Source organism: Lutra lutra, chromosome 16, assembly GCF_902655055.1.
Source record: "Lutra lutra chromosome 16, mLutLut1.2, whole genome shotgun sequence".
Lineage (NCBI taxonomy): Eukaryota > Metazoa > Chordata > Mammalia > Carnivora > Mustelidae > Lutra > Lutra lutra.
Window position 1 is genome coordinate 22,787,050 of NC_062293.1, and position 25,120 is coordinate 22,812,169.

Here is a 25,120-nt window from a genome sequence, read left to right on the forward strand (position 1 = left end):
CACACCACCAGAACATGGGGGTGCATGCCTACGACCCAAGTGACCTCATGCTGGGGGCCTGTGTGGGGCCCGAGCTCCATTCTCTCCTGGAACCCACTGAGTGGTGTTTGATGAGGGTCACTGAGGATCACCCACTTCAGTACAGCTGGGCCTCAAGCCCCACCCCACCCCAGCCCCCGTCCATGCTGTGTGCCCACCCTACCCCGGACAGCGGGCAGCCTCGGCCACTCAGGAACCCAGCAAAGGGCCCCAGAGACACCTGCTTCTTCACAAGTCTCTGCTCAGTGTCTCTGAGAGCTGGAGTCTATTTGACCAGAGGAAACCCCATCTAGACTAAGACTTGGTGGCAAAGAGTGAGGCAAGTGGGGAATGGTGGGAAGAAGATATTTTGGTGGATTCAGTTTGGTCTGTTTCAGAAGGTTTTCTTGAGTCTCACCAGGAACTCTTCTCTGGGGCCATATCAAGGGGCCGAGGGCCTGGCAGGTGGGTTTCCATTCCCTCTGCTGCCCCACACACCCACCCCGGAGGCCTCTCCCACTCCGGGCCGTGGGCTTCCCTTCTGGCTCAGGCCTTCTGTCCAGTCTCTCTAGCCATCTTCCTATCTTGCCTCTTCTGGCCCAACACTTTCCTCCCATCCCCTTTCCCCCCAGATCCCTGTCCAGACTCCCTAGCCATCCCTCCTGCCTGGCCCCTCTGCCCAGGGTAGACCCAGAGTAGATCCCTGACCGGGGTCCTCAGCTCAGCTTCTGTTGCCCAGCACCCTGGGCTCACCACCTCACCACAGTGCTCTGTCCAACCCAGACATGCTTGCTTTGAGGCCTTGATCATCCAGCCAGCATTGCCAGGGTGAGCTGGCAGCTCCGAGGCCCCTGGCCAGAGCCCTCTCCTTAGATTTTATTCTCATACCCACTCTACCACCATGCCCCAGTGGAACTAGGACTCTTGTCTAGACCAGGATTTCCAGAGATTTTCCCACCAAGACCAATTCTGAGGCCCTAGAACACTGGCAACTTTTTTGGAGGGGGTGGGTTGGGGATTGAGGGGAGACACTAAGTCAGAGACCCTGGGTTGTGGCTCAGTTTATTCTGAGAGGCTAGAAAGGGAAAGGAAGCCTTGGACAAAGTTCTTCTTCCATCCTGGGGATTTCCAATCCTAGTCCAAGGTTTTCTTGGCTCTCTGTTTCAGATCTAGCCCAGAGTCTGGGAGGAACCAAGCTTGAGAACGTTCAGATTTGGAGGTTCTCCTGTAATAGAATAGTTCTCTCCATGGTAGGAAAGACCCTCTCCTCCACCCCAGTCTTCCCTAGGGCCCCAACTCCCTAAGTTTCTGGCCAAGAAAATCTTCCTTGCTCTTTCCCCACCATGGGGAGCCCCAGGGATGCTGAGGGACCCTGCGTCCAGGCAGGTACCATGTGGTCCAAGATGGCGGACAGCAAGAGGGACAAATGAGTGCAATACCTGCCTGGTTTCTATAATCTCCCAAAGGAGGCAGTTCCCGAAAGGAGACCTCTAGGAGACCTCCTCCCCAGATGGAAGGGCCTGGGGGAGAATGGCACAGACAGACAGACTCGTAGCCCAGAACCTGGTGACCAAGTTGTGCCCGTGGGAGGACCATACCATGCTAGTGGGCTCAGGGGAAGGGATGAGGTGAGGAGGCTGAACCTGGGAGAATTCCAGGAGTAGTGTATAACATGGGTGGAGGGAAGGGAAGCTCAGGAAAAGAGAAGAGAGAAGATAAGGGGTTTTGTAAGAGGAAGGGGTGTTTGGGGAGGTAGGATGTAGAGCCCAAGGGTCCAGTCTCCAGTGCTATGGAAACAATCTAGCAGTATGGGCCCCAACCTTTGGAATGGCTGGTACCAGTTTCCTGACCCTGGGCTGGATGCTGAACCCCTCAATTAAGGAATCCCTGCAGTCCCCACTAGTTTCGACTTTCCCAGATGGGGTGGTAAATACTGATCTCACAGGGTTGACATTCAGGAGCAAAATGCGAGTTTTCTGATCCTGTCATCTCCTCACCCACCCACTCCGGGCTCAGTACAGGTGCCAAGGACACCTCGTGGCTGCTCAGCCCCAGGACATCTATCTCCCACAACAGTTACTTTTGTTGATCCTTTTCCTGTCCCTTGGGCAGGTTGGTGGTTGGTTGGTTTTCTTCTTTCTTTTTCTCGTGTTGAGGTGAGATTTACATAACATAATATTAACCTTTTTTTTTTAAAGATTTATTTATTTTAGAGAGAGAGAGAGTGTACACATGGGGAGAGGGGCAGAGGGAGAGAGGGAATCCCAAACAGAATTCCTGCCAAGTATGGTGCCCAACATGGGGCTTAATCCCACAACTCATGAAATCACGACCTGAGACAAAATCACAAGTCGGACACTTAACCGACTGAGCCGCCTAGGCGCCCACATAACATAAACCATTTTATTTTTTTTAAGACTTTTATTTATTTATTTGACAGACAGAGATCACAAGCAGGCAGAGAGAAAGGAAGGGAAGCAGGCTCCCTGCTGAGCAGAGAGCCCAATGAGGGGCTCAATCCCAGGACCCTGAGATCATGACCCAAACTGAAGGCAGAGGCCCAACCCACTGAGCCACCCAGGCGCCCCAACATTAACCATTTTAAAATGAAGGGCATTTAATACAGTCACAGTGTTGGGCAACCATCACCTCTATCTAGTTCCAGAATATTTCATCACCCCAGAAGGAACTGCTGTACCATTTAAACAGTTGTTTCCCATCCCCTCTCCCTTCATCCCCAAGCAAGAACCAATCTCTGTTCTATTTTTATAGATTTACCTATTCTTTTTTTTTTTTTAAGATTTTATTCATTCATTTGACAGAGAGAGAGAGAGAGATCACAAGTAGGCAGAGAGGCAGGCAGAGAGAGGGGGAAGCAGGCTCGCCGCTGAGCAGAGCCCGATGCGGGGCTCGATCCCAGGACCCAGAGATCATGACCTGAGCCGAAAGCAGAGGCTTAACCCACTGAGCCACCCAGGCGCCCAGATTTACCTATTCTTGATGTCTCACATATAACTGAAATCATACGATATATGACTTTTCGTGTCTGGTTTCTTTCACCTAATATAATGTTTCTGAGTCTCATCTATTTTCATGGCTAAATGCTATTCCAGTGTACGAATATAATTTGCTGATTCATTCATTTGTTGATAGGCACTTGGGCTGTTTCTGCCTTTTGGCGGTTGTGAATATTGACACTGTGAATGTGTGTACATGTATTTGTTTGAGGACCTGTTTTTAACTATTTGGGCCATATACCTAGGAGCGGAATTGCTGGGTCAAATGGCAATTCTATGTTTAACTTTTTGAGGAACCTCCGAACTGTTTCCCACAGTAGTCAAAGCATTTTATGCTCCCCCAGCAATGTGTGAAGGTTTCAAACTCTCCACATCCTGGCCAACACTTGTTACTGTCTTTCTTTTTTAATTAGAACATTCTAATGGATGTAAGATGATATTCATTGTGGTTTTGATTTGTGTTTCCTGATTGACTAATAATGTTAAGCATCTTTTCATGGCTTGTTGGCCATTTGTATATCTTCTTCAGAGAAATGTCTACTTAAGTCCTTTGCCGCTTTGCCCATTTTTAAATTGGGTTGTTTGTCTTTTTGTCTTGGGGAAATTTCTTAACCCTTCTTCATTGTCAAATGGGGATGCTATTGTCTAAATGTAATTGTAAAGATGTTCTACAGGAATCTACATTAAGGGCCTGGCACAGGGTCAGGAATGATAAACATTAGCTGACTCTGGTCTAGGTGAACAATCACCTTGGTGTTCCCAGAATGCTCCTGGGTCTTGCATTGTCCTGGGAAATTCCAGTAGCAGGCAAATTAGGATACTGATCACCCTACTGTGGTCCCAGGGATGGCAGATACTAGGTATCCTTGTCACCGATGTGCTCTAAACCTCAGATTCCTCATCTGTAAGGTGGGACTGAGAATGACTCATGGAGTTGTTCTAAAAATCTGATGAGGGACGCCTGGGTGGCTCAGTCAGTTAAGCGTCTGCCTTCAACTCAAGTCATGATCCCAGGGTCCTGGGATCAAGCCCCGCATCAGGCTCCCTGCTCAGCGGGAAGCCTGTTCCTCCCTCTCCCCCACCCCACCCGGCTTGTGTTCCCTCTCTCACTGTCCCTCTGTCAAATAAATAAATAAAGTCTTAAAAATTTTTAAAAAAGAAATGCAGAAACTCAAGGGCACCTGGCTGGCTCAGTCAGAGGAGCAAAGGACTCTTGAACTTGGGGTTGTGAGTTTCAGCCCCTCGCTGAGTGTAGTGATTACTTAAAAAAAATAAAAAAGAAGAAAAGAAAAAGAAAGGAAATGCAGAAACTCCAGCCCTGCCGAATCAGTATCTGATTCTCAGGTGACTTGGATACACATTAGGGTCTGAGAAGCACTGCTTTGTATCAAAAGTTTTTAAAGCTTTAAAGCTGGGGAAACCATCTTGGAGATGGAAAGTATATTAATAAGTTCACCACAGGAGTATCTATGAGAGCATAAAAATTAGAAGCTACCTGAAAGCCCCAACAATAAGGAAATAATTAAGAAAATTGTGGTTTTTCTTCGGAGTAGATGGCCAGGAAGCCATTATAAGTGATGGTTAAAAGACCAAGTTCAACATCAAAAACCACTTTAGAGATCATGAAACCTGACAGAAGCAGTCCACGCAACAGGATTATAACCATGTGAAGTTATATACATATGGAAAAGGCTAGAAGGAAATGTGGCCACATGGGACCAGTTGAGGGATGGGGGAGGTCTGTGTTTGTTTTTATGTTGCCTTGTCCTGATTCTTGTGGTGATAGGATCTATATTTATGCTCTCAAAATCCCTGGTTGGCTGATATTTCCTCCTCATGGGGAATCGTGCCGAGAGTGGATGATTCTTCCATTTCCATGAAGTGTTGGGGACACTGAGAAATGCTGTGTCTAGAAAGCCAGTCCCCACTCTCTTTCTGAGCCTTCCAATGCCCCATTTCCAGGGCCTTCCTAGGTCTGCTTTATCCAGCCTGACACCTCTTTACCCTGGGCCCTCGGTGTGGATGTCGCTGCCCCTTTATCTGGCCTGGGTCCCCTCCCTTTCCAGGATAGACCCGCTTTCTGCACTCTGTGATGACAAGTTTTCTGTGTGGGTTTATTTTAACCTGAGGCTTGAATACTTCCAGAGGGCAGATGGAGAGTATTATTATTACATGAAGTAAGGGAAAATACGAATAAAAGGCCATGTTATGGAAGTCCTTTCTGATTGCAGACCCCATTCTATGGCTTGACATGGAATTCACCCACCTATACCAAGAGGTGAATATTTCTAATGCCATCTTGGAACAGAGAGGTGAAGTTCTTGCCTCAGGTTGCACAGCTAGTGGGTGACAGCCAAGACAAGAGCCCAGGTCTTTCTGCCTTTGGAGTCCAAGTGTTTAACACACCGTCTCCTTGTGGATGAAAATGCCTGACATATTGGTCCAGACAGGGGGTGCCTCTAGACCAGTGCTTTTCAAACTTTATTGTTTGAAGAATCAATCCCCTGGGAAGCTCATTCAAATTTGGACTTTGATCCCTGAGGCTTGGGGTTGGGCCCGGGATTCTGCATTTCCAAGGAGCTCCGAGGTAATGCAGGTGCTGCTGGTCCCTGGGGGCACATTTTGAGACACAGGGATCTGGAGAACATCCCTATGGGTCTTGTAAGGCTTGGTGGGATGGTGGAGTCAGGGAATGGGATGCTGCCTCCCCCAGCAATCCCATCAGCACCTCCTGGGTTGGACCCAGCTGCCTGGAGCCCCGTCCTGACAAGCCTGGCTGGCTAGACCTCTCCAGCCGGCCCTGCAGGGTGCCCTTGGTGGCCTGCCCCAGCATTTTCACCTGCCAGTTGGCTGGCAGTTGACGGGCCGATGGTGACAGCTTAGCCGGAGTTCCTGTCCAGAAACGTCTTGAGCTCAGCCAAGGCAAATGCTGCCCCGCTGTCAGCAATGAAGTGCCTGGCGGGCTCCAGGCATGAATAATTGAGGCAGAAGAGACACTGTAACAGCAGACGATCGGGATGGGGCTGGGGCTGGTTTGGAGGAGGCAGCCTCCACAAGCAAAACCTTTCTTGGAAAGGTCCAACAAAATCATCGTAATAGCTCCTATTTAGCGAACACCGACTGTGGACCGGGCACTGGGCTGAGAGTGTATGTGGGTAGGTTTTGTCTAATCCTTTCAAGAACTCTGCGTGCGAGATTACTGAGAGGGACTCAAGCTGAGAGGAGAGTGAAAAACTGGAGCCAAGTTTTGAATTTAGGTCTATCTGACTCTGCAGCCCAGGCACCTGACTCCAGGGTTCATAGAGGCACTTCCCTGCATTGGCTGCCGTGGAATGGAGGGTGGTGGAAGAGGAAGTAACCCAGCAGGCTGGGCTCCAGGTCCTTCTTTCCTTCCCCCAGAATGGCCAAACTTTGATATGATTTAGGTACTGAGCTTCCATGGAAGGTTAATTGGAAGAAAAGATTTCATGACCAAAAAGGTTTGAAATCCACGGCATGCCGCCTTCCAGAACGAACGTGGATTACTGACCAGAGCTTCTTGCATAGATTTCAAGGGAACACAGTTCCCTTTGGTGGACTTGCCAAATATTCTGGCTCAGGCTATGCCCCCTGACCCTCTGTGCTGTGAGGCCACCCTGTCATAGCTTCTGGCCTCCAGGCCGTAGGCTGCCCTCAGGGGGAACGGGACTGCCCCATGGACTGCAGGCCCAACACACTGACAGGCCTGAACTGGGTAAATTCCTGGGACAAGTTCACCATCAGGCACAGCCTCTAAATCCTTTTAGGAAATGCGTGTATATGGATGACAGCGAGGAAGCCCTCAGATTGACTGGCCTGAGGAGGCCTCTCAGGGCCTTCCTTGTATTGATTAGGACGCAGATTCAGCTACTGTAACAAATGCCCAACTCATGAGGGGCTTTGGCACGAGTGTGTTCTCCCACATGTGATAGTGTGAGTGTAAGGAAGCGGGGGGTGAGGTACTGTCTCCATGGTGCTGGGGAGCCAGCTTCCCTCCATCTTGCTGCTCTCGCCTCTGCAACATGTGCCTTCTCTGCTGTGGTCCAAGATGGCTGCCCATTCCTACTGAGGACGACTGTTGTGTTGGTCTTCCATTGGCCAGGCATAGTCACGTAGCCCCACTGAGCTGTAAGGATGGCTGGGACACGTAGTCTTAGCTGGGTGGTCACGTGCCTAATGGAAACTAAAGGAAGAAGGAGAGAATGGTTATGGGGAAGCACGTATCTATCTCTGTCATGGGTGGACTTCCTCTATCAAAACTGCTGGTGCTGGTGTCCACGTGAGCAGGGGTCTGCAGTAACAAATGGGAAGTGCCCCCTAGGTTGGTGACTTTCCACATGACTCGTCCCCTCCATAGTCAGTCAAGAAATCGGCAGTGGGGCGCCTGGGTGGCTCAGTCCATTAAACGTCTGTCTTTGGCTCAGGTCATGATCCCAGGGTGCTGGAATCAAGTCCCACATTGGGCTTCCTGATCAACGGGGAGTCTGCTTCTCCCAATTCCCCTCCCCCCACTTGTGTGCTCACTCTCTCTCTCTCTCTCCTAAATAAATAAGATCTTAAAAGAAGAAGAAGCCAGCAGTGCTTGACTTTATAGAAGAAAAACATGGCAGCCTGGGTGTTGTCAGGGAAAATTCTCCCAGAAATTGGGTTTCTCACTTCTGTCTTCCCAATCAGAGTCTCACTGTCTGTGCTGGTGAAGGACTGTCTGGGGTGTCCCTGGAAGACCCTCTGATCACCCCAGGAGCAAGCCTCTTCTGGTTAGTGCCCTTCTGGTTCCAAGGAGCTATTTGAGCTGTGTCAGGAGGAAGGTTTACAGTGAGGAGGTAGAGACCTACCGTGGACTCCAAGGGCCAGAGATGACAGACAGGCTGACCTCAGAGTCCAGGAGAGCAGTCAGAAACCAAGGCTGTTTTCTTTCTCTCCAGGCCCACGTCAACACTAGTCTCTTTTTCACTCACTCAACATATATTTATTGAAGCCAAGTGCATGTAAGGTCTTCCTTCTCCTCTCTGTGGACAAGAAGTCACACTTAGGACAGCGCCCCGATGACACAGAGGCACCCACGTCCACCTGCTGCCAGGCAGAGCCAGGGTCTCTCTTCCTTGCTTGGGAAGTGTCTCCCTCTCTAGCTTCAGTTCCTCAGGGAAGAACTTGAGGAGTCAGGGGACTTCCGCCTGCGAGCAGGACATGCCGGGTTTGGAAGGCTTTCCACAGACTTGGATTCTCAACGGAGGCAGCTGGGTCCTTCACAAGGGGCTTGTGTTTCACCTGCTTTCAGTGCTGAGGGAAGATGTTGACCTTGTCACCACCCCACATGTTCTCAGCACAACCTCGGGCCCCAGCAGCTGCAGGATCCTTGTGACTCAACTAATTCAGCAGCAGATCCTAACACCTGCCATATGCCAGGTGCCAAGCCCTGCACTAGGGAGGTGCTGGGGTGACAAGATGAACATGACACATTCCCCTCAGCTCTGTGCCCCATAAAGGACCTGCGCTGGTCCTTCTGATGTGGGAGACTTTATTTACTTTTTAAAGACTTTATTTATTTATTTTATTTTATTATTTTTAAAAATTTTTTTGTTTTTTATTTATTTTTAAAAGATTTTATTTATTTATTTGACAGACAGATATCACAAGTAGGTAGAGAGGCAGGCAGAGAGGGAGGGGAAAACCGGCTTCCCGCTGAGCAGAGAGCCCGATGCAGGGCTCCATCCCAGGACCCCGAGATCATGACCTGAGCCAAAGGCAGAGGCCCAACCCACTGAGCTACCCCAGCTGCCCCTTATTTATTTATTTTAGAGAGAGAGAGGCAGAGGCTGAGGGAGAAGCAGACTCCCTGCCAACAGGGAGCCTGATGCGGGGCTCCATCCTAGGACCCCGGGATCATGACCTGAGCTTAACTGTTAAGGCAGACGCTTAACTGACTGAGCCACCCAGGCACCCCTGACGTGAGAGAGTTTAACCAATGACCTTCCAGTGGGGACAGTTACTTAAACATCTGAGAAACAACGGACAGAGGAAAAGCCTTTGCCTTTGAGCGAGACTGACCTGGTTTCAGATGGGGCCCAGGAGACGTGTCCCCGTCACCCCACCCTTTGCCATCTTAGCTGAGGCAGCAGACACACAAGTTAGCATCTGTTTGGGGTTTCCGAGCCATGGCAGAGTGTGGCTTCTGCCTGGGGGGGCCCTCATTTCTGACGCTTGGAGGTTTGGCCAAAGCTCTCACCGCGTGAGTCCCCGGAAGCAGGTGATAGAAACCAGACCCTTCTCCAAGCCTCCAAGCAGCCGTTTTTCAACACGGGTCTGCTCCAGTTCCTACGTGGGAGCTGCATTTGGTTGACTCCCACCCTACTTGCCCAGGTCTGTTCTCTGTCGGCTGTTGTCCTGCTTTGCTTGGTAATACGATCCCATTCCGGTCACCAGCATGCGTGGTGGTAGCTGTGACACAGGGGAGGGGCAGGCCCCCCTGATGGCTGTGCCCTGCGACACATTCATTGGCAAATCCTCCAGTTGAGCACATCCCCTTTGCCTCACCCCCATCGATAAAGGCAGCCCTCGCCTGTGGGAATGTCTGGTCTTAGAGGAGAGGACCGTGGGAGCCCCAGAAGGCTTGTGAGCAGAGTGATGGGGCCTTGCACGTGCCTTAGATTTGTCTGACAGCCACGCAGAGGGCCGGTGGAGGGCTGGGGGGATCAGGAGGCTGGAGGGGAGGCCCCCCTCCCCTGCCACATCATGCTTCTCCTGCTCATCTTCCCCCCAACCCTGCCCTGACCCCAGGTCCCCAGAGCGTGTCACTTGTCAGAAGAGCAAAGCCTGCCTCTTGGCGGCTGGAGAGGACAGGCATCCCCTGTCCCTGCTCATGCTGGGCCCAGGGCAAGGGCCGGCTGGGCAGCTGGCAGGTTGGCAGGGAGAACATGGTCTGTCTGCTCTGCTCTGTCTGCAGCCGTGGCCGCTGGACAGCCTGATTAATGACCCGCCGCATCCAGGGCTCCTCACGGGTCAGCAGCCCCATCTCCTCAGCCGCAGTCAAGTGCACCGGCCGGCTCTGCCTCCTTCTCCCTGTGGCTGGCACTCCCAGATGGGTTGAAATGCTACAACATCGCCTCCTACCCAGGCTCTGCCACCCTTTCTGATAACTGTTTCCTGCCCTCTTTTAAATCCTGGCCCTAAATGCTTCTGTGCAGGAGAGGCTTTACAGAACTAATTCCCAGCTGGCTGTATTCTGGCTTGTTCTTTATTGGCTTTGGGCTCATGGTAGAGGTTAGAAATGTCTCGGAGGAACCACAGCTGTTTCTCTCGGCTTTCTCAGCCCTCTGGTGACATGTGGGCCCCGATTTCTCCCTCTGCTCAAGGGTTTGTGTCTGTGTGTCCTCCTTGCCTAAGGCCTACCTCCTGCATCAGACTAGCAGCTCCCCAAGATCAAGAGTCTGCCTCCATCTTTATTTTTTATTTATCTATTGATTTTTTTTCTGAGGGGTGGGGCGCAGAAGGAGAAGGAGAGATGCTCCATGCCCAGAAGAGCCCAACGCGGGCCTCAATCTTGGGATCCCTGAGATTATGGTCTGAGCTGAAACCAAGAGTTGGACTCTTAACGGACTGAGTCACCGAGGCACCTCTCTGCTTCCATCTTCAGACTGGGGGCTTCTAAGATCCACTTTTCTCTTCTCCCTGAAGCAGGGTAACCCCGAGCAGAAACTGCGTGTCCCCTTCAGTCTGGGAGCTCCCTGAAAACCATAACTCTGTTTGGGGCTGCCCTGGCTATTTCTTGCTGATGCCCCAAGCTGAGCTCTGCCCTGGGCGTGCTCCATGGCCCAGGACGTCCAGGCCGAAACCAGCACTCGAGGCCACAGGGCACGCACGAGGGAGGGCAGTGACTTCCCGGGGAGGGCAGAGGATGGCTCCTGGCCAGCCCAACTCCTCATACCTCCTGTGGTCTCTGTCTCGGGTGGTGGCAGGAGGACAACCACAACTACTACGTGTCCCGTCTGTATGGCCCCAACGAGCCCCGCAGCCGGGAGCTGTGGGTGGACGTGGCCAAGGCCAACCAGAGCCAAGTGAAGGTCCATAGAATCCTCTCCAACACCCACCGGCAGGCTTCGGTAAGTAGGCCAGTCCCTGGCAGGGCTGCCTTGGGCTGGGAGGCTGGGGGCCAAGGCATTGTGCCTGGTCAGTGGGCAGGGTTGTGGCCTGTGGTCCATGATCTGGGAGGTGCTTTCCAGGGAACCCTGGAGCCAGGGTGCTGCCTAGAGTTAAGGGGCCCACCCATGGTCCTGGCGGCCTGTCCTGGACATGCCTGCTCCCTGCCCTGTCCAGACAAGCATGGGCAGTGTGGGTGCCCAGCCTCCTGGCCTACAGCTTGGCCCATGCTGATTCTCTTCCATGCTCTGCAGAGAGTGGTCTTGTCCTTTGATTTTCCTTTCTACGGGCATCCTCTGCGGCAGATCACCATAGCAACTGGAGGTAAGGCTGTGTCGGTGGGACTGGGGGAGGTTTGGAGATCTCACCCAGAACCCAAGGGACCTACCTGGAAAGGTTCAGTGGAGATGGGGGTGTATGGATAGGCAGTGGAGGGTCCCGCGTTGGGCTCTCTCTTGGGATCCCAGTCTCAAGAGGGAGATGAGTGTGTGTGATTGGACCACGTCCCCCGACGTTGGCTGACTTGCGTGTGTGTGTGCATGTGTGTGCGTGTGTGTCTGTGTGTGTGTGTCTCGGCCAGCTCAAGCCAGCCTGGACAATCCCTGTGGTCCCTGTGCTTCAGTCTGTGAATGAGAGAGAGGAGGAGACTTCCCTGAGAGCCTGGCTCTTGGGATCAGGTTCCTTGCTGACAAGAAGAGCCTCTCTTAGATTCCTGTGCACTTTCCCAGGGACAGGGAGGGGCGGGAGTCCATGCCTACCTGGAGGGGCAGGGAGAGCCTTCTCTGCTCTGGAGCCCTTTTGCTCTGTACACACCAGACCCAGAGCCCAGCAGGCGGGGGTGGGGAACAGAGGTCCAAGATTCGCTTCTAAAAAAAAAAAAAAAAAAAAAAAAAAGATTCTCTTCCAGCTCCCTCTGCACTGTCCCTTCCGCACAAAGAAGGCACCCCTCTAGGCCTTCTCTGCTGATTCCTCTGCCTTAACCCACCCCCCAGGCTTCATCTTCATGGGGGACACGATCCATCGGATGCTCACAGCGACTCAGTACGTGGCGCCTCTGATGGCCAACTTCAACCCCGGCTACTCTGAGAATTCGACAGTCGCTTACTTTGACAATGGTGAGACTGGATCTCACAGTTTACAAACACCCCCTGGCTCAGGGGCTCACTTAGTCAGCCCCTTTAGAGCAGTCCCAAGTCTAGAGAGGACAAGGGATTTGCCCACGGTCACAAAGCAAGGCAGCTACCCACCTTCCTGTGTTCACTGTCTTCATTTCTAAGATGGGGACAGGATGCCTGCCACCTAGCAGGATCTGATGAGATAGGAACAGAAAAGTGCTTGGCTCTTAGCAGAGGTGACAAGCATTAAAGGCCATGATTGTCTCTTACTCTCCCTGGATTGTCCCTTGAGCACTCAGCCCCCCACCACACCTGTGTTGGTCCCCAAAGCTGCTGCGGGGCCTGCCTCCCTGGCCAGCCGGCTCTCTCCTCTCCTCCTCAGGGACAGTCTTTATTGTTCAGTGGGACCACGTCTACCTCCAAGGCCGGGAGGACAGGGGCAGCTTCACTTTCCAGGCAGCTCTGCACCACGATGGCCGCATTGTATTTGGCTACAAAGAGGTGAGCGAGCTTAGCTGCGGAGACGGCTGGGTCTTGGAGTCTTTCATTCAGCAACTATCTGTAGAGAACCTGCAAATGTGCCAGGCGTAGGCCTTGGTGCTGGGGAGACAGCGGTTGATGAGATGACTGGAGGCCCTGCCCTTGTAGAGCTGTAGGTCTGGTTGGGGAGATAGATGGTAATTGCAGTGTAGAATCACCACTGTGACAAGTATTCCTAAGTTAGAGGCGCCCAGTGTCAGGAGTGCCTTTCATGAGGCTTTTTCCCCCCTTTTCTTTTTTTTCATGAGGATTTTTACCTCAGCAGAGGTCAGGGGAGGCTTCCCTGAGGAACAGAGTTGAAATCTGCAGGAAGCAAAGGAATTCCTTAACAGGAAGCCAAGAGAAGAGGGAAAAGCACATTCAAAGGTCCTGTGGCAGAACAGGGCATGGCTGGTACAAAGCCTTGGAAGAAAGCAAGGCTGGAGGGGAGAAAGTAGGGGACAAGCAAGGGCAGGGGAACACCCAGCTTTGCCTTTAAGAAATGTCACTCTGGCTTCAGAGTGGAGAACAGATTGTTGGTGGCTCAGAGGGAAGGCTGCGGGATGGTTTCAGAGAGAGAGGTCAGCTTGGAGTAGGTGGCATGAGATGGAGAGAACTAGACAGATCAAAGAGCCAGAGGGCAGGTGAATTAATAGGATTTGGAGATGTGTTCGGTGGAGGATGGATGAGATGGACGAAAGGAGGTGACTCCCAAGTTTCTGGCCTGCATGGAGGTGCCATCCACTAAGACAGAGCAAAGAAAAAAAGTAAATGTGCTGGAGAAGTTGTGGGAGAGACTTGCAATTTGGATGGGGACCCATTGGTTTTGGGATGTCTTTGAGTCCTCTGAGAGGTGCTGCTGAGCAGGCAGATACATCTGGAGCTCGGAGGGGAGCTCTAGGCTGGCCCAGGGGTATTTGGGGGGCAGGGGTAGATGGTGCCTCTTTTCTCCTGCCACAGATCCCTATGCCTGTCCTGGAAATCAGCTCCTCCCAGCACCCCGTCAAAGCAGGCCTGTCAGATGCCTTCATGATTCTCAACCCTTCCCCGGATGTCCCAGGTGAGTCCCTAGGGATCCAGCGGAGCTCTTGGACGGGGTGGGGTGGGGGGGTTGGACTGAGCTCCAGCTGACCCAGGCTGTAGGCGGGTATGGATGGGCAGTGGAGGGGGTGGATGGAGGACAGAGAGCCAAACAGGAAGGAGGGAAGATGGAGTATAATGAGTTCCAACTTTTCTTCATGAAAGCAGAGGAACCATTTTTTTCCCCCAGTGAAATCTCTAGTGGGAGGCGCAGCTCTAGTTTTGGAGGGGAAGGAGAGCCACTCAATACCCCTTCCATATAGAAAATCTCCACAGACACCAAATTAGGATTTTTGAGTCCTCACAGAACACAACCATAATGACATCCCCATCCCAGGTGATAGGAGCACCACAGGGGGCTTCAGGGGAAGGAAGCTGGTCTCGGCCACGTTGTTAACTGTCCTTTGACAAATCAGATCTCCCTAGCCTCTGTTGCTTCTTCTGTACTATGGGGGTGTGTGTAGCTGGAATGGTGCTTTTTCCTTCCTGGTCCTCTTCCAGTTCTGATATTTTGGGGGAGTCACGGTTCTTTCTCTCCAGCTTCTAACCCCTGCTCACCCTCATGAGGGTCTTGGATTCCCATTTCTGGGGAAGGCACGGCAGGCATTCCGGCTACTTTTTCTAGACCCCTGGCTCCAATGCTTTTGAACCTGACCTCTTCTGTTATGCTGTGTATAAAAAAGTCCTTCTGTCTAGGGGCACCTGGGGGGGCTCAGTTGGTTAAGCCTCTGCCTTCAGCTCAGGTCATGATCCCAGGGCCCTGAGATCGAGCCCCGTGTTGGGTTCCCTGCTCAGTGGGGCATCTGCTTCCTCCTCTCCCTCTGCCCCTCTCCCATCCCATGCTCTCTCTTGTTCTCAAATAAATTAATACAATCTTAAACAACAACAACAATAACAAAGTCCTTCTTTCTAAACTGCAGGGCCCCAAGCAGGAGCAGACCGGTGTCTGTTCTTCTCTATCCCTACCCGTACCTGATGGGACTGGGGGATATTCTGAACTCCACCCTAGCCACGCCAGGCTGGATGAGAGGACGTGGGAAGGAGGCACCAAAGGGCTTCCCTGTAGAGAGGCAAGGCACCACCATTCAGGGAACTCCAGGGATTCTGGGGGAAGTATCCTTCCTACATCTGTTGGTTGAATTCAATCAATACACATGTTCTGACATGACAACACACTATGTCCTGGGTGCTATGGAGATCACAATGAAGAGGAAGTCATGGAGGGACTCATCACCTGAGCAGAGCCTCTGTCCCTAATGTAAATGTGAGGGAAGGGACCAGGGCTCCTGTTATAAACCTTCATCCAGCACCTTCCACGTGCAAGTTTCAGTCCAGTGTGAGGGGCTTGGCTCTGGAGTGGGAAGCATGGAGTCCAAACTCCCCACAAGCATCTGACCTCCAGCAAGTCACTTATCCTCTTAAAGTTTATTTCTTTATCTGTAGTTGGGGATATAAATAGTTCGTTCCTCCTAGTGACTGTGAAGGTGAATGCTATGATGCACACGAAGCTTTCGCTCTGATGTCTGGTGCACTGAGTCTGTGAGTCCTGCATTAGGATATCTTCCTGTGTTGGCCCTTAGCACACGACACGGTGTTTGATAACCCAGCAGGACATCTGGTATGGGAGCAAACAGTGCAGAAATAGGAGCATGTGATGTCCTGACACCAGTGTGTCATTGGTCAGATGCCATGCCCACAGTCGTTCACGTGACTTTTGCAGCTAGTGGGGAAACAGTCCCGTGCTACAGTGGCAGCTTCTCAAACTTCACCCATGTGCACATCACCTTTGAGGTTTTTGTCATGGACATGAATGACTGTTCTGTTATTATGAAGGCTCTTTTTTTTTTTTTTTTTTTTTTAAGATTTTATTTGCTTATTTGTCAGTGGCGGGGGAGGAAGTGCAACCAAGGGGAGCAGGAGGCAGAGGGAGAAGCAGGCTTCTGCTGAACAAGGAGCCCAAAGTGGGGTTTAATCCCAGGACCCTGGTATCATGACCTGAGCCAAAGGCAGATGCTTAACCCACTGAGCCACCCAGACGTCCCTAAGAATGCTCTTCTTTATCCCAATCTATAAAGTGATATTTTTGCATGAATAAATGTACCCGGTCTAAAACTCAAAAGATAAAAAAGTTTGTATAAAAACAGTTAGGTTTTGGGAGAAATGGGGGGAAAAAAAAAAGAAAAAAATTAGGTTTCTCTCCCATACCTGATCCCTGTCCCTAGTTTTCCTTTCTGGAGGCAACCCCACTACCGGGTTATTTCTAGAGCTGTAAGCCTATAGGTAAGCAAGCATATGTTTGGTTATTTAACACAAATGATGGCATATGATGCCACTGTTCTACCCTTGAACAAAGTATATCCTGCCCATCATACCATACCAGCTCCCACTCCATTCTTGTTACTGGCTACTTGATAGCCTGTCACACAGATGTTGCCTTAATTTAACCAACCCCTCCCTCGACGTAGGCTTTACAGCTGTTTCCCACTTTTGCTACAACAAATAAGGCTGCTGTGAATATTCTTACAAGTAGCTATTTTTACTCCCCGTTGTGAGTATTTCTGCAAGATAAATTCCCACGATCCAGATCTTGCCCCGGCGGCTCTCAAGGTGCTTGCCAGGCTATAGTCATTTCCACCGCTGACTGGGGTGGAGCTTGCAAGAGCTCTCCCATGGGTGTGGGCAGGGTTCATTTCCTTGAGGAGGGCCCCCTCTGTCCCTGCCCTGTGGACCTCCCCGTAGGACAGCTCGTCACATGGCAGCTGGCTTCCACCAGAGCAGGTGAGCAAGACAGCCGGAGAGGGTGGGCAGGACCAAAGGGCAGTCTTTTTGTAACCTAATCCTGGAAGTGCCATCTCATCACTTTTGCCATATTCTACTGGTTAGAAGCAAGTCCAGCCCACGCTCAGAACAGGATTCCAAGGGCGACAGTACCAGGAGGCAGGCCAGTGGGGGCCACATTGGAGGCTGCCTGATTACCACGCTGGTTATAATCCCATCCCCAGGCTCTCAGTTTTATCGTATTTGGTCAACCTCCCAGCACTGCAAGTGAAGTCTGTATTTTGTAAATGAAGACACAGAGGCTCCTGAGGTGGCTTGCTTGTGATCACACAGCCCCGAGAGAGAACTGAAACCCAGATCTTCCTTTTTTTTTTTTTTTTTAAACCGTGGGGTCGACGTTTGAGACTTCCTAAATCTAACCCAGCCCCATTCCAGCCAGAGGGGTGAATCTTTTTCTCCTCAGCTCCCCAAACACCCGCAGCCTGATGTGCCGCAGATCCCAGGCTGTTTTGCCGGGTGGGAGGTTCTTTTTTTTTTTTTTTTTTAAGATTTTATTTATTTATTTGACAGAGAGAAATCACAAGTAAGCAGAGAGGCAGGCAGAGAGAGAGGAGGAAGCAGGCTCCCTGCTGAGCAGAAAGCCCGATGTGGGGCTCGAACCCAGGACCTGGGATCATGACCTGAGCCAAAGGCAGCGGCTTAACCCACTGAGCCACCCAGGCGCCCCCGGATGGGAGGTTCTTAGCGTCCGGTCCTCGCGCCCGTGTGCCTTACGGAACCCCGTCTGTTTCATCAGTGCCTCTCTCACAGGGCTTTGTGGGCTGGCAGCGTCTCAGGAAATGTGTGTTGGATCCAGCTGTTGTATGAGGGTGAATTAAAGGAAGTCAGATCCCCCAGGGAGTGTCTGCATCTGAGGTTTCTCTGTGATTCTGGAATGAAAGGCTGTCTTAGAGCAAGCCAGGGAGATGTGGGGCATCGGGAAGAGGGGCAGGGGAGGGAGCACAACCCACCTGCAAAAACAGGAGGGCAGTTGCGCCTGCTCCAGGAGGCGGGGCCTCTCTGGAGTGGGAGCTGTGGGATTCAGGACTCCACGTGCTGTTAGCTGAGCTGTCCCTTCTGCCTGTCCGCCTGCAGGCACCCGGCCCCCAGACACAGCCCCGCAGCCCCCAGCCTCTCATCTCCTTCCCTCCTCCCCCCATTCCTTCTTGTCACCGCTGGATCTGATCATGACATTCTCTGGCATCTTGTTGCGTCAGCTTGAAGTCTAAATCCTTAGCACGGCATTCAAGGTCCCATGCAGCTGGCACGGCCTACCCATCAGCCACCACCCTCTGTCGGGGCATCACTGGTCTGCGTGCCCTGTTCCCCAAACGTGCCAAGGGCTGCCCACATCGCTATGACACAGTTTTGTTTTGTTTTGTTTTGTTAAGGTTTTATTTATTCATTTGAGAGAGAGAGAGCACAAGCAGGGGGAGAAGCAGACTCCTGGCTGAGCTGGGAGCCCAATATGAGGCCCCATCCCAGGACCCGGAGATCATGACCTGAGCCGAAGGCAGATGCCCAATCATCAGAGCCACCCAGGTGTCCCTCTAGGACATAGTTCTCGTTTAAAATGGCGCCCATTTCAACCCTTTTGCCACTTGGCAAAATTCTCCTCATCTATTGGTCCAGCTCTGATGTTGTCTCCTCCCTGCAGCAGAACTCCTGGTTTCCTCAGATCCCTTCTCCCCAGCGGGCCATGAGCTCCTTGGGGGGGCTCACCTAGGCCCCGGCACTTAGCTCAGTGCCCGTGGCAGGGCAAGCGCTCAACAAATGTGCAATAGCGCAGGGGCAGGAGCCGCTGGAGGGAATGGGTGCCGCAGAGACCTGGTCCTCTGCACTCTGGTGACCCCAAGTGAGAACAGGGGCCTGATGTGGTGGGGGGGCGTACTAATTAACTGCATCTCTCTTTGTCGGAGGTTTTTAGGCTGGCTCTGGGCAGAGACTTCAGGAGGAATATCGAGGTGTGGGTGGGCCATATTTAGATGCCAGCCTTTTTCTGGGACAGCACCATGGCCTTCATTGGGTTGTTGTTGTTTTTTTTAAAGATTTTATTTATTTGACAGAGAGAGACTCAGCGAGAGAGGGAACACAAGCAGGGGCCTTGGGAGAGGGAGAAGCTGGCTTCCCACTGAGCAGGGAGCCCTATTCGGGGCTCGACCCCAGGACCCTGGGATCATGACCTGAGGGCAGACGCTTACCCACTGAGCCACCCAGGTGCCCCCTTCATTGGGTGTCTAAATGGGCCACCACCTCTGCTTTGGGGAGTGATGGATTTGATGTGGCTGAGAGGTCAGATTCCTCTGGGTCTGCTATTCAACCTACAAGTAGGGTATTAGTTTGGATTAGGCTGAGCTGCAAATAACAGGAAATCCCAAATAACTGTGGCTTCAGTAAGACGCAAATTCAGGGACAGAAAGGATGGTATCACTGTCTTTGTACCCAAGCCCCTCCATGCCTGGAGTGCAATGAGAAGTGGAGGTTGGTTTCCCCACTATTCCAGAATCCCCCGGCAGTGAGCCCATGGGCTGGTCTACGAGACTGTCTCCTTCCCCAGGCTCCACTTTCCTCCCACCCCGGCCTGAAGGCGGTGGGGCGGTGTTGGGGGTGGGGGGAATTCAGCGCAGTCTCACTCTGGGATTGAGGGAAGGAGATGCTGCAAAAGCCAGAATTTTTCTTACCATTACTTCCTTACATAAACCGTTACACAGGCTTTGCAGCAGAGTCTGCAGAGCGCGCCTAATGCAGAGACAAGATCTATGGGCAATTAGCAGCGGCTTTCTGCATAGGCACGCAAAACATACAAGGTAGCTCATATGCTCTTTATTTGGCCACAGGGGCCCCCAGGAGTCAATAAAATTTCCTCTATTCATTTGCTTAAGAAACTCGTTCTTGGTGCACCTGGTGGCTCGGTTTGTTAAGTGGCTGCCTTTGGCTCAGGTCATGATTCTGGGGTCCTGGGATCGAGTTCCCATGGGGCTTCCTGCTCAGCGGGAAGCTTGCTTCTCCCTCTGCCCCTCCCCCTGCTTATGCTTTCTCTCTATCTCTGTTAAAATAAATAAATAAAGCCTTAAAAAAAAAAAGAAATACATGAACGAAGAAATGAAAACTTCTTCTAAAACTACCATCTTATATTTTTTAATCTTGTAACTACCCATTTTTGGAGTGGTTGCACTTTGTGGCAGGACTTGTCAGTCTGATTTCTTCTGACCAATCCAACCCTTCCCCGCTGGTGTCTGGTTTTGAAACAAAATGGGACATGTAAACCTCTCTTTTGAGCCGCTAACATTTCTTGTCTGGGTAGCAGCGCTTTCCGTGTCTGGATCTCAGTATTTCTGAATCTTTGATGAGTGGAGGCAGAGATAAAAACAGAACGTCTCAAACTGCCAGAAATGTGGCTTTGGGGAGGCCTCTGTCTTGCTTCCGGAGGGATCTGTTGGTCGTGCAGATGGACGTCATCGTCCTTGGGCGAGCCCCAGATGTTGGCGAGATAATCCAAAAGCAAATAACTCAGGCAGAGATATTAAGAGTTCTGTTTATAGAGAAATAAAATATTACCCAAGCCATACACTCAAACAAGTACAAGTTGGCAGTTGAAGTGAGCAAATATTTTTAATCAGCGATCTATTTCCGCACACCCACTCTCATCCCCCTTCCAACCACACTCCTCTTCCCTGCCCTGCGGTAGGGCAATGACAGGCTTTGGAGCACATCTGACCCCGTCTGACTGCATCCTCCCTTGGAGCACACCCCTAATTCTGGTTCCCCGGCCCAGGTGGTGGGGGGACCAATCCCTAGATTCTGGCAGGAGGTTTGCTGGGAACCTTGCCTTCCCTGGCTGCTGCTTGTGTGTCTCTATCCTTGAAATCGGCCTCCTTGACAAGTTCATGCCCTCATTCATGCCCAACCTGACTTCGCTTGTTCTTTCCATTTCTCCTTCCTTCCCACCCTGGGGGCAAGCTCTCCTCTACATCCTTGCAGGTGGGAAATCCGGAAAGCCAGCTCTCCCCTCCTTTGAGCTCTAAGGTCAGAAGGGGCATGTCTGACTACAGTGCCCATTGGGGGCTCCCCTTTCGAGAAAGGCCATAGTCTGGTGGGCTGGGGAGGAAGGGCGTTCTTCCTTTAGGCTGTGGACTGAAGTTATAAATACGTTGCTGAGGTTTGGGTGACTATCTATAATCCACTCATTCATTCACAGTCATTTCTTTTGAGGCCCTGTTATGTGCAGGGGCTGATGCTAGGGGCCGGGGGGTGGGAGTGGTAGAGCTCAGCCTGGTGGGCAGGTGTTGATCAAAGTCAATACTGATGGAAGGTGTAACAGGGGATCCTGGACATCGTGCAGGAAGCTGTGAAGCTCAGAGGAGGGGCCACTGACGGTGCTGGGGAGGGTGGGGAAGCCTTCATGGAGGACGTGTCCTTTGAGTTGAGTCTTGCAAGAGGAAGCAGATAAAGGAAGAAAGGTTTCCATAGATTATAGATCCCATGGTCTCACACCCCTTGGAAGACCTGGAATTTCCCTTTGTTTTCTTCCCCTTACATTTTAATGCTCAAAGGGGTGATTTTTCAGAAGGAGAGATAGCCCTTGGGGGTGGTGTGTGGGACAGAGCCGTGGAAGGCTGCCTGGGTGTCCTCCACCTAGATGTCCCACGTCCCCTAGGCTCACTCCTATCCCAGGCCACCTTCCCAGTGCAATTGGTGCTACTTGGGGAGGGCCCTGCAGCGCATACAGGCCCTGATGAAAGATTAAAGATTAAAAACTGAGCAAAAAATGACAGAAAGCTGACCTTCCTCACCCCAATCTCTTCCAGACCCCACTCCTGCTTGGCAACAGCCCTTTCTTGTACCAAAAAAAATGTGTGCGTGCGTGCGTGCGTGTGTGTGTGTACAGGGCTCTGCGAACCTCATCCCTCAGCTTTTGATGGAAGAGTCTCTCCTCCCTAGGACCTTGGTAACCCTGTAGACATGGGGTAGTGACTGTGTACCTGAGGGCTATGAGGATTTCCTCTTGGCCCCTTCCCTTTCAGACTTAGGGTTGCTTAGGAAAAAAATAAGGACACAGTTCCTCCATCTTTGGGATGTTGGCTTAAGTATTTATTTTTACTGAAACACTGTAAATGTTTCCTTTCTGCCCTTTTAGAAGCACAAATACAGTGGTCCCCCCCTTATCTGCGGGCACTCGTTCCATGATCCCCAGTGGCTACCTGAAACCATGAGCAGCACTGAAGCTTGTGGATACTGTGTTTCTTCCTATACCTACATACCTATGGTAAAGCTTAATTTATAAACTAGGCACAGCAAGAGATTTACAACACTAACTAGTAATAACACAGAGCAATGATAGCAATGTCATGTTATAAAAGTCAAGTGAAAGTGAATGTGGTCTCTCAAAATATCTTTTTTTTTTAAGATTTTATTTATTTATTTGTCAGAGAGAGAGAGAGAGATCACAAGTAGGCAGAGAGGCAGGCAGAGACAGAGGGAGAAGCAGGTTCCCTGCCCAGCAAGGAGCCCGATATAGGACTCGATCCCAGGACACTGGGATCATGACCTGAGCCGAAGGCAGCTGCTTAACCAACTGAGCCACCCAGGCGTCCCTCTCTCAAAATATCTTACTGTACTGTACTCACCTCCGTTGGTGAGGAGGTGGGAGGTGAGTGGCATGGCTGATGGAGTGGGGGTGGGGTCTCAGGCTGCAAAAGCGAAGCCTCGAATGTGGAGGACAACTGCAGAGAAACCAGGAGCTATGGTGTGGCGGGCACCCTTGTATAGAATCACGAGAGCAGAGTGACCACATCTCTTTCTGATGCTGTGTTCAGTGACTCCAAATTGGTAGCTTGAAATCCGCATGGGGCATGTGTACCACAAAAATCAGCAAACGCCACCAGTCAGGACTCATTCATTGCATAGGGCGACGTTTCCAGGACATTCCGAGGTTGGGAATGTTCCTGGGGCCAACGTGCCCATCATTGCTCTGCCGCACAGCAGTGTGGTGTGGTGGGAAGAGAAGCACCAGACCCACTGGGGTTCAACCCGTGGTTAAGTAGGAGGCATTGATTCCAAGATCGGAGATAAATCCATGATAGAAACCAAGATGAGATGTTCTTTTGAGCAGATTCTTCATGCAGGAGGAGGACTGAGGAGGGGGCACCCAACACACGACCCCCTTCCTTTCACAGCTGGGCCTGATGAGTTCTCCTGCCACCTTGGGGAAGGTTCCTCCAAACCACCTTCATCTGAGAAAGGAAAGTTACATCCCCGCCTGCTCTTGGCTTCCAGAAACAAAAGCCCAGCTCAAACTATCTTAAGTGGAAGAGGGGATATGAAGCAGCCCAAAGAACCAAAGGAAGAACTGAGAGCCAGGAAGACAGGGACCAGGGCAGGTCCTGGGGGCACCAGAGGCTGGATAGCCACGATTATGTACTGCTATGAGTCTGTGCGTGAGATTGGACCTGTGGCCCTTCATGGACTTGGAGCTTGCATTTTCTGAGCTTCGTTACCAGAAAGCAAAGGGCCTTTTGGTTACAGTTGAAAAGTCCCAGGGAAGGTCTCTGATTGATCCAGCTTGCATCACATGCCCAGCCCTGGACCAATCACTGTGCAGCCAGGGAGGCGGAGTCATGGGGGAAGATGGTAGTAGCTCCAGGGCCAAGCACATGTAGGAATGGACTAGGGGTAGTTCCCTCAAAGGGAGTGCTGTTTCCATAAAGAAGAAGGGGTGCTGAACAGGCCGAGCACAACAAAGCTCCTTCCCCTTGTAGGGAAATTCATTCACAAAGCTCTGCGGCTGGCTGATGGCCTTTCAGAGCTGAAGGAAACCAACCCCATGTTGTGGTTCTTGGGTGGGTGTGGAGATGTGGTGGAAAGTATCAGAGCATCTATTGTCATTTTAGGAGAAGTCTTTCCTCTACAATTGTACGTTTTTCCTCCCAAATGTGTTGTAGCAGGTGTTTCTGCCTTTCCACATCACAAATAAGAAACTGAGGCTCAATCGGGAGCGGAACTTGAATCAAAACTCAGGTTTCTTGAAACCGATGCCTTGCAGGGACTGAGACATAATATAAGCCCAGCCCCAGGCCCTGAACCTCACTCTGGCTTCCATTCCGGATGGGAGAGGTTTCCCAAGTTCATCCTGTGCGTCTGCAGACATTTGCAGAGTGCTCTCTGTGGGTCAGGTTCAGGACCCGATGCTCACTGTCTAACGGCCCCGCCCCCCAAATAGACCCCGGTGACCACATACATGGGGTGTGCAGGGGGAGCAGGGTGCCTGGCCTGGGTAGAGAAGAGGAGGGACCTGGGACCTGCTCAGAGGAATTAGTCCCGAGCTGGATCTGGAAGGGTGAGCTAGAGGAGGGGAGAAGGCGTGGAAGGACAGTATGGGTCAAGGGAACAGCAGTTGTGAAGGCACAGAGCTGTGCAGAAGCAGGGGAGCTCCTAGGTCTTGACCTCAGGAGCAGCCAGTCTTCTGTGTTGGGTAGTTTAACCTGTCAACAATTCAAAGCTCTCCTTGCAGGGTTAACTCCTGTCCTCCTGTCTCCCTGTAGCTTCGAGATCATTGTCCGAGGTTGAGGAATTTACCTCCTGCCCCTAGGGGCTGCATCCTGACCCCCCCCAATCCACTCACTTGAGTCTCTTGCCCACCTGTCAGGCTCTGGGTACAAACTTCAAAGTCCTCTGGGCATGTGATGCTCCCAGTGACGGGCTCTGCCTCTGTTTCAGAATCTCGGCGAAGGACCATCTTCGAATACCATCGGGTGGAGCTGGACCCCAGCAAGGTCACCAGCACATCAGCTGTGGAGTTCACCCCAATGCCAAGTGAGTAGGGGTTGTCCCCGCCAAGGGAGGGCATTCCACTGTCCTGGAAAGAGCTTCAGAGCCAAACAATCTGGGTTCAATTCCCAGGCCCACCACTGACCCTTGTGTGGGTACGGCCACCTCATTTCTCCGGGCTGCCCTTTCTCATTTGTCACATGTGCCTCACACCACTTCCCTCCCAGAGCTAAGGTCAGGGTCAGAAGCATGGCAGGTAGAGTTGAGGACATTAATGCCAGCGCTGAAACTAGCTGGCATCCCGGGCGTGGTTGTACTTGATACAGGATACCTGTGGTGATTAACATACAATTAAAACCAGGAAAGGTGTATCCTTGAGGATTTTTAGACTGAGCCCCCAGGAAAGGTAATCCAGGAACCGAGTGAATCAATCCTTACATTTCTTTCTTTCTTTCTTTTTTTTTTTTTTTTAAGATTTTATTTATTTATTTGAGAAAGAGAGAGAGTGCACACAAGTAGGGGAGAAGGGCAGAGGGAAGAGGGAAAAGCAGACTCCCCTCTGAGCAGGGAGCCCAAGATGCCAGGGCTCGATCCCGGGATCGTGACCTGAGCCGAAGGCAGACTGAGCCTCCC

The 25,120-nt window shown here is 51.6% G+C and overlaps 1 protein-coding gene across 1 annotated transcript in view; it reads left to right on the forward strand.

Annotated features, from left to right (window-relative positions):
• PLXDC1 (plexin domain containing 1) overlaps positions 1–25,120 on the forward strand; it is a 55,670-nt gene that overhangs the window by 13,278 nt on the left and 17,272 nt on the right. The window contains exons 3-8 of the mRNA XM_047708754.1: positions 11,009–11,152; positions 11,444–11,513; positions 12,182–12,304; positions 12,687–12,805; positions 13,784–13,883; positions 24,437–24,532. Of these exons, the coding sequence (XP_047564710.1) occupies positions 11,009–11,152; positions 11,444–11,513; positions 12,182–12,304; positions 12,687–12,805; positions 13,784–13,883; positions 24,437–24,532 (652 nt within the window). The remainder of the gene's footprint in view (positions 1–11,008; positions 11,153–11,443; positions 11,514–12,181; positions 12,305–12,686; positions 12,806–13,783; positions 13,884–24,436; positions 24,533–25,120) is intronic.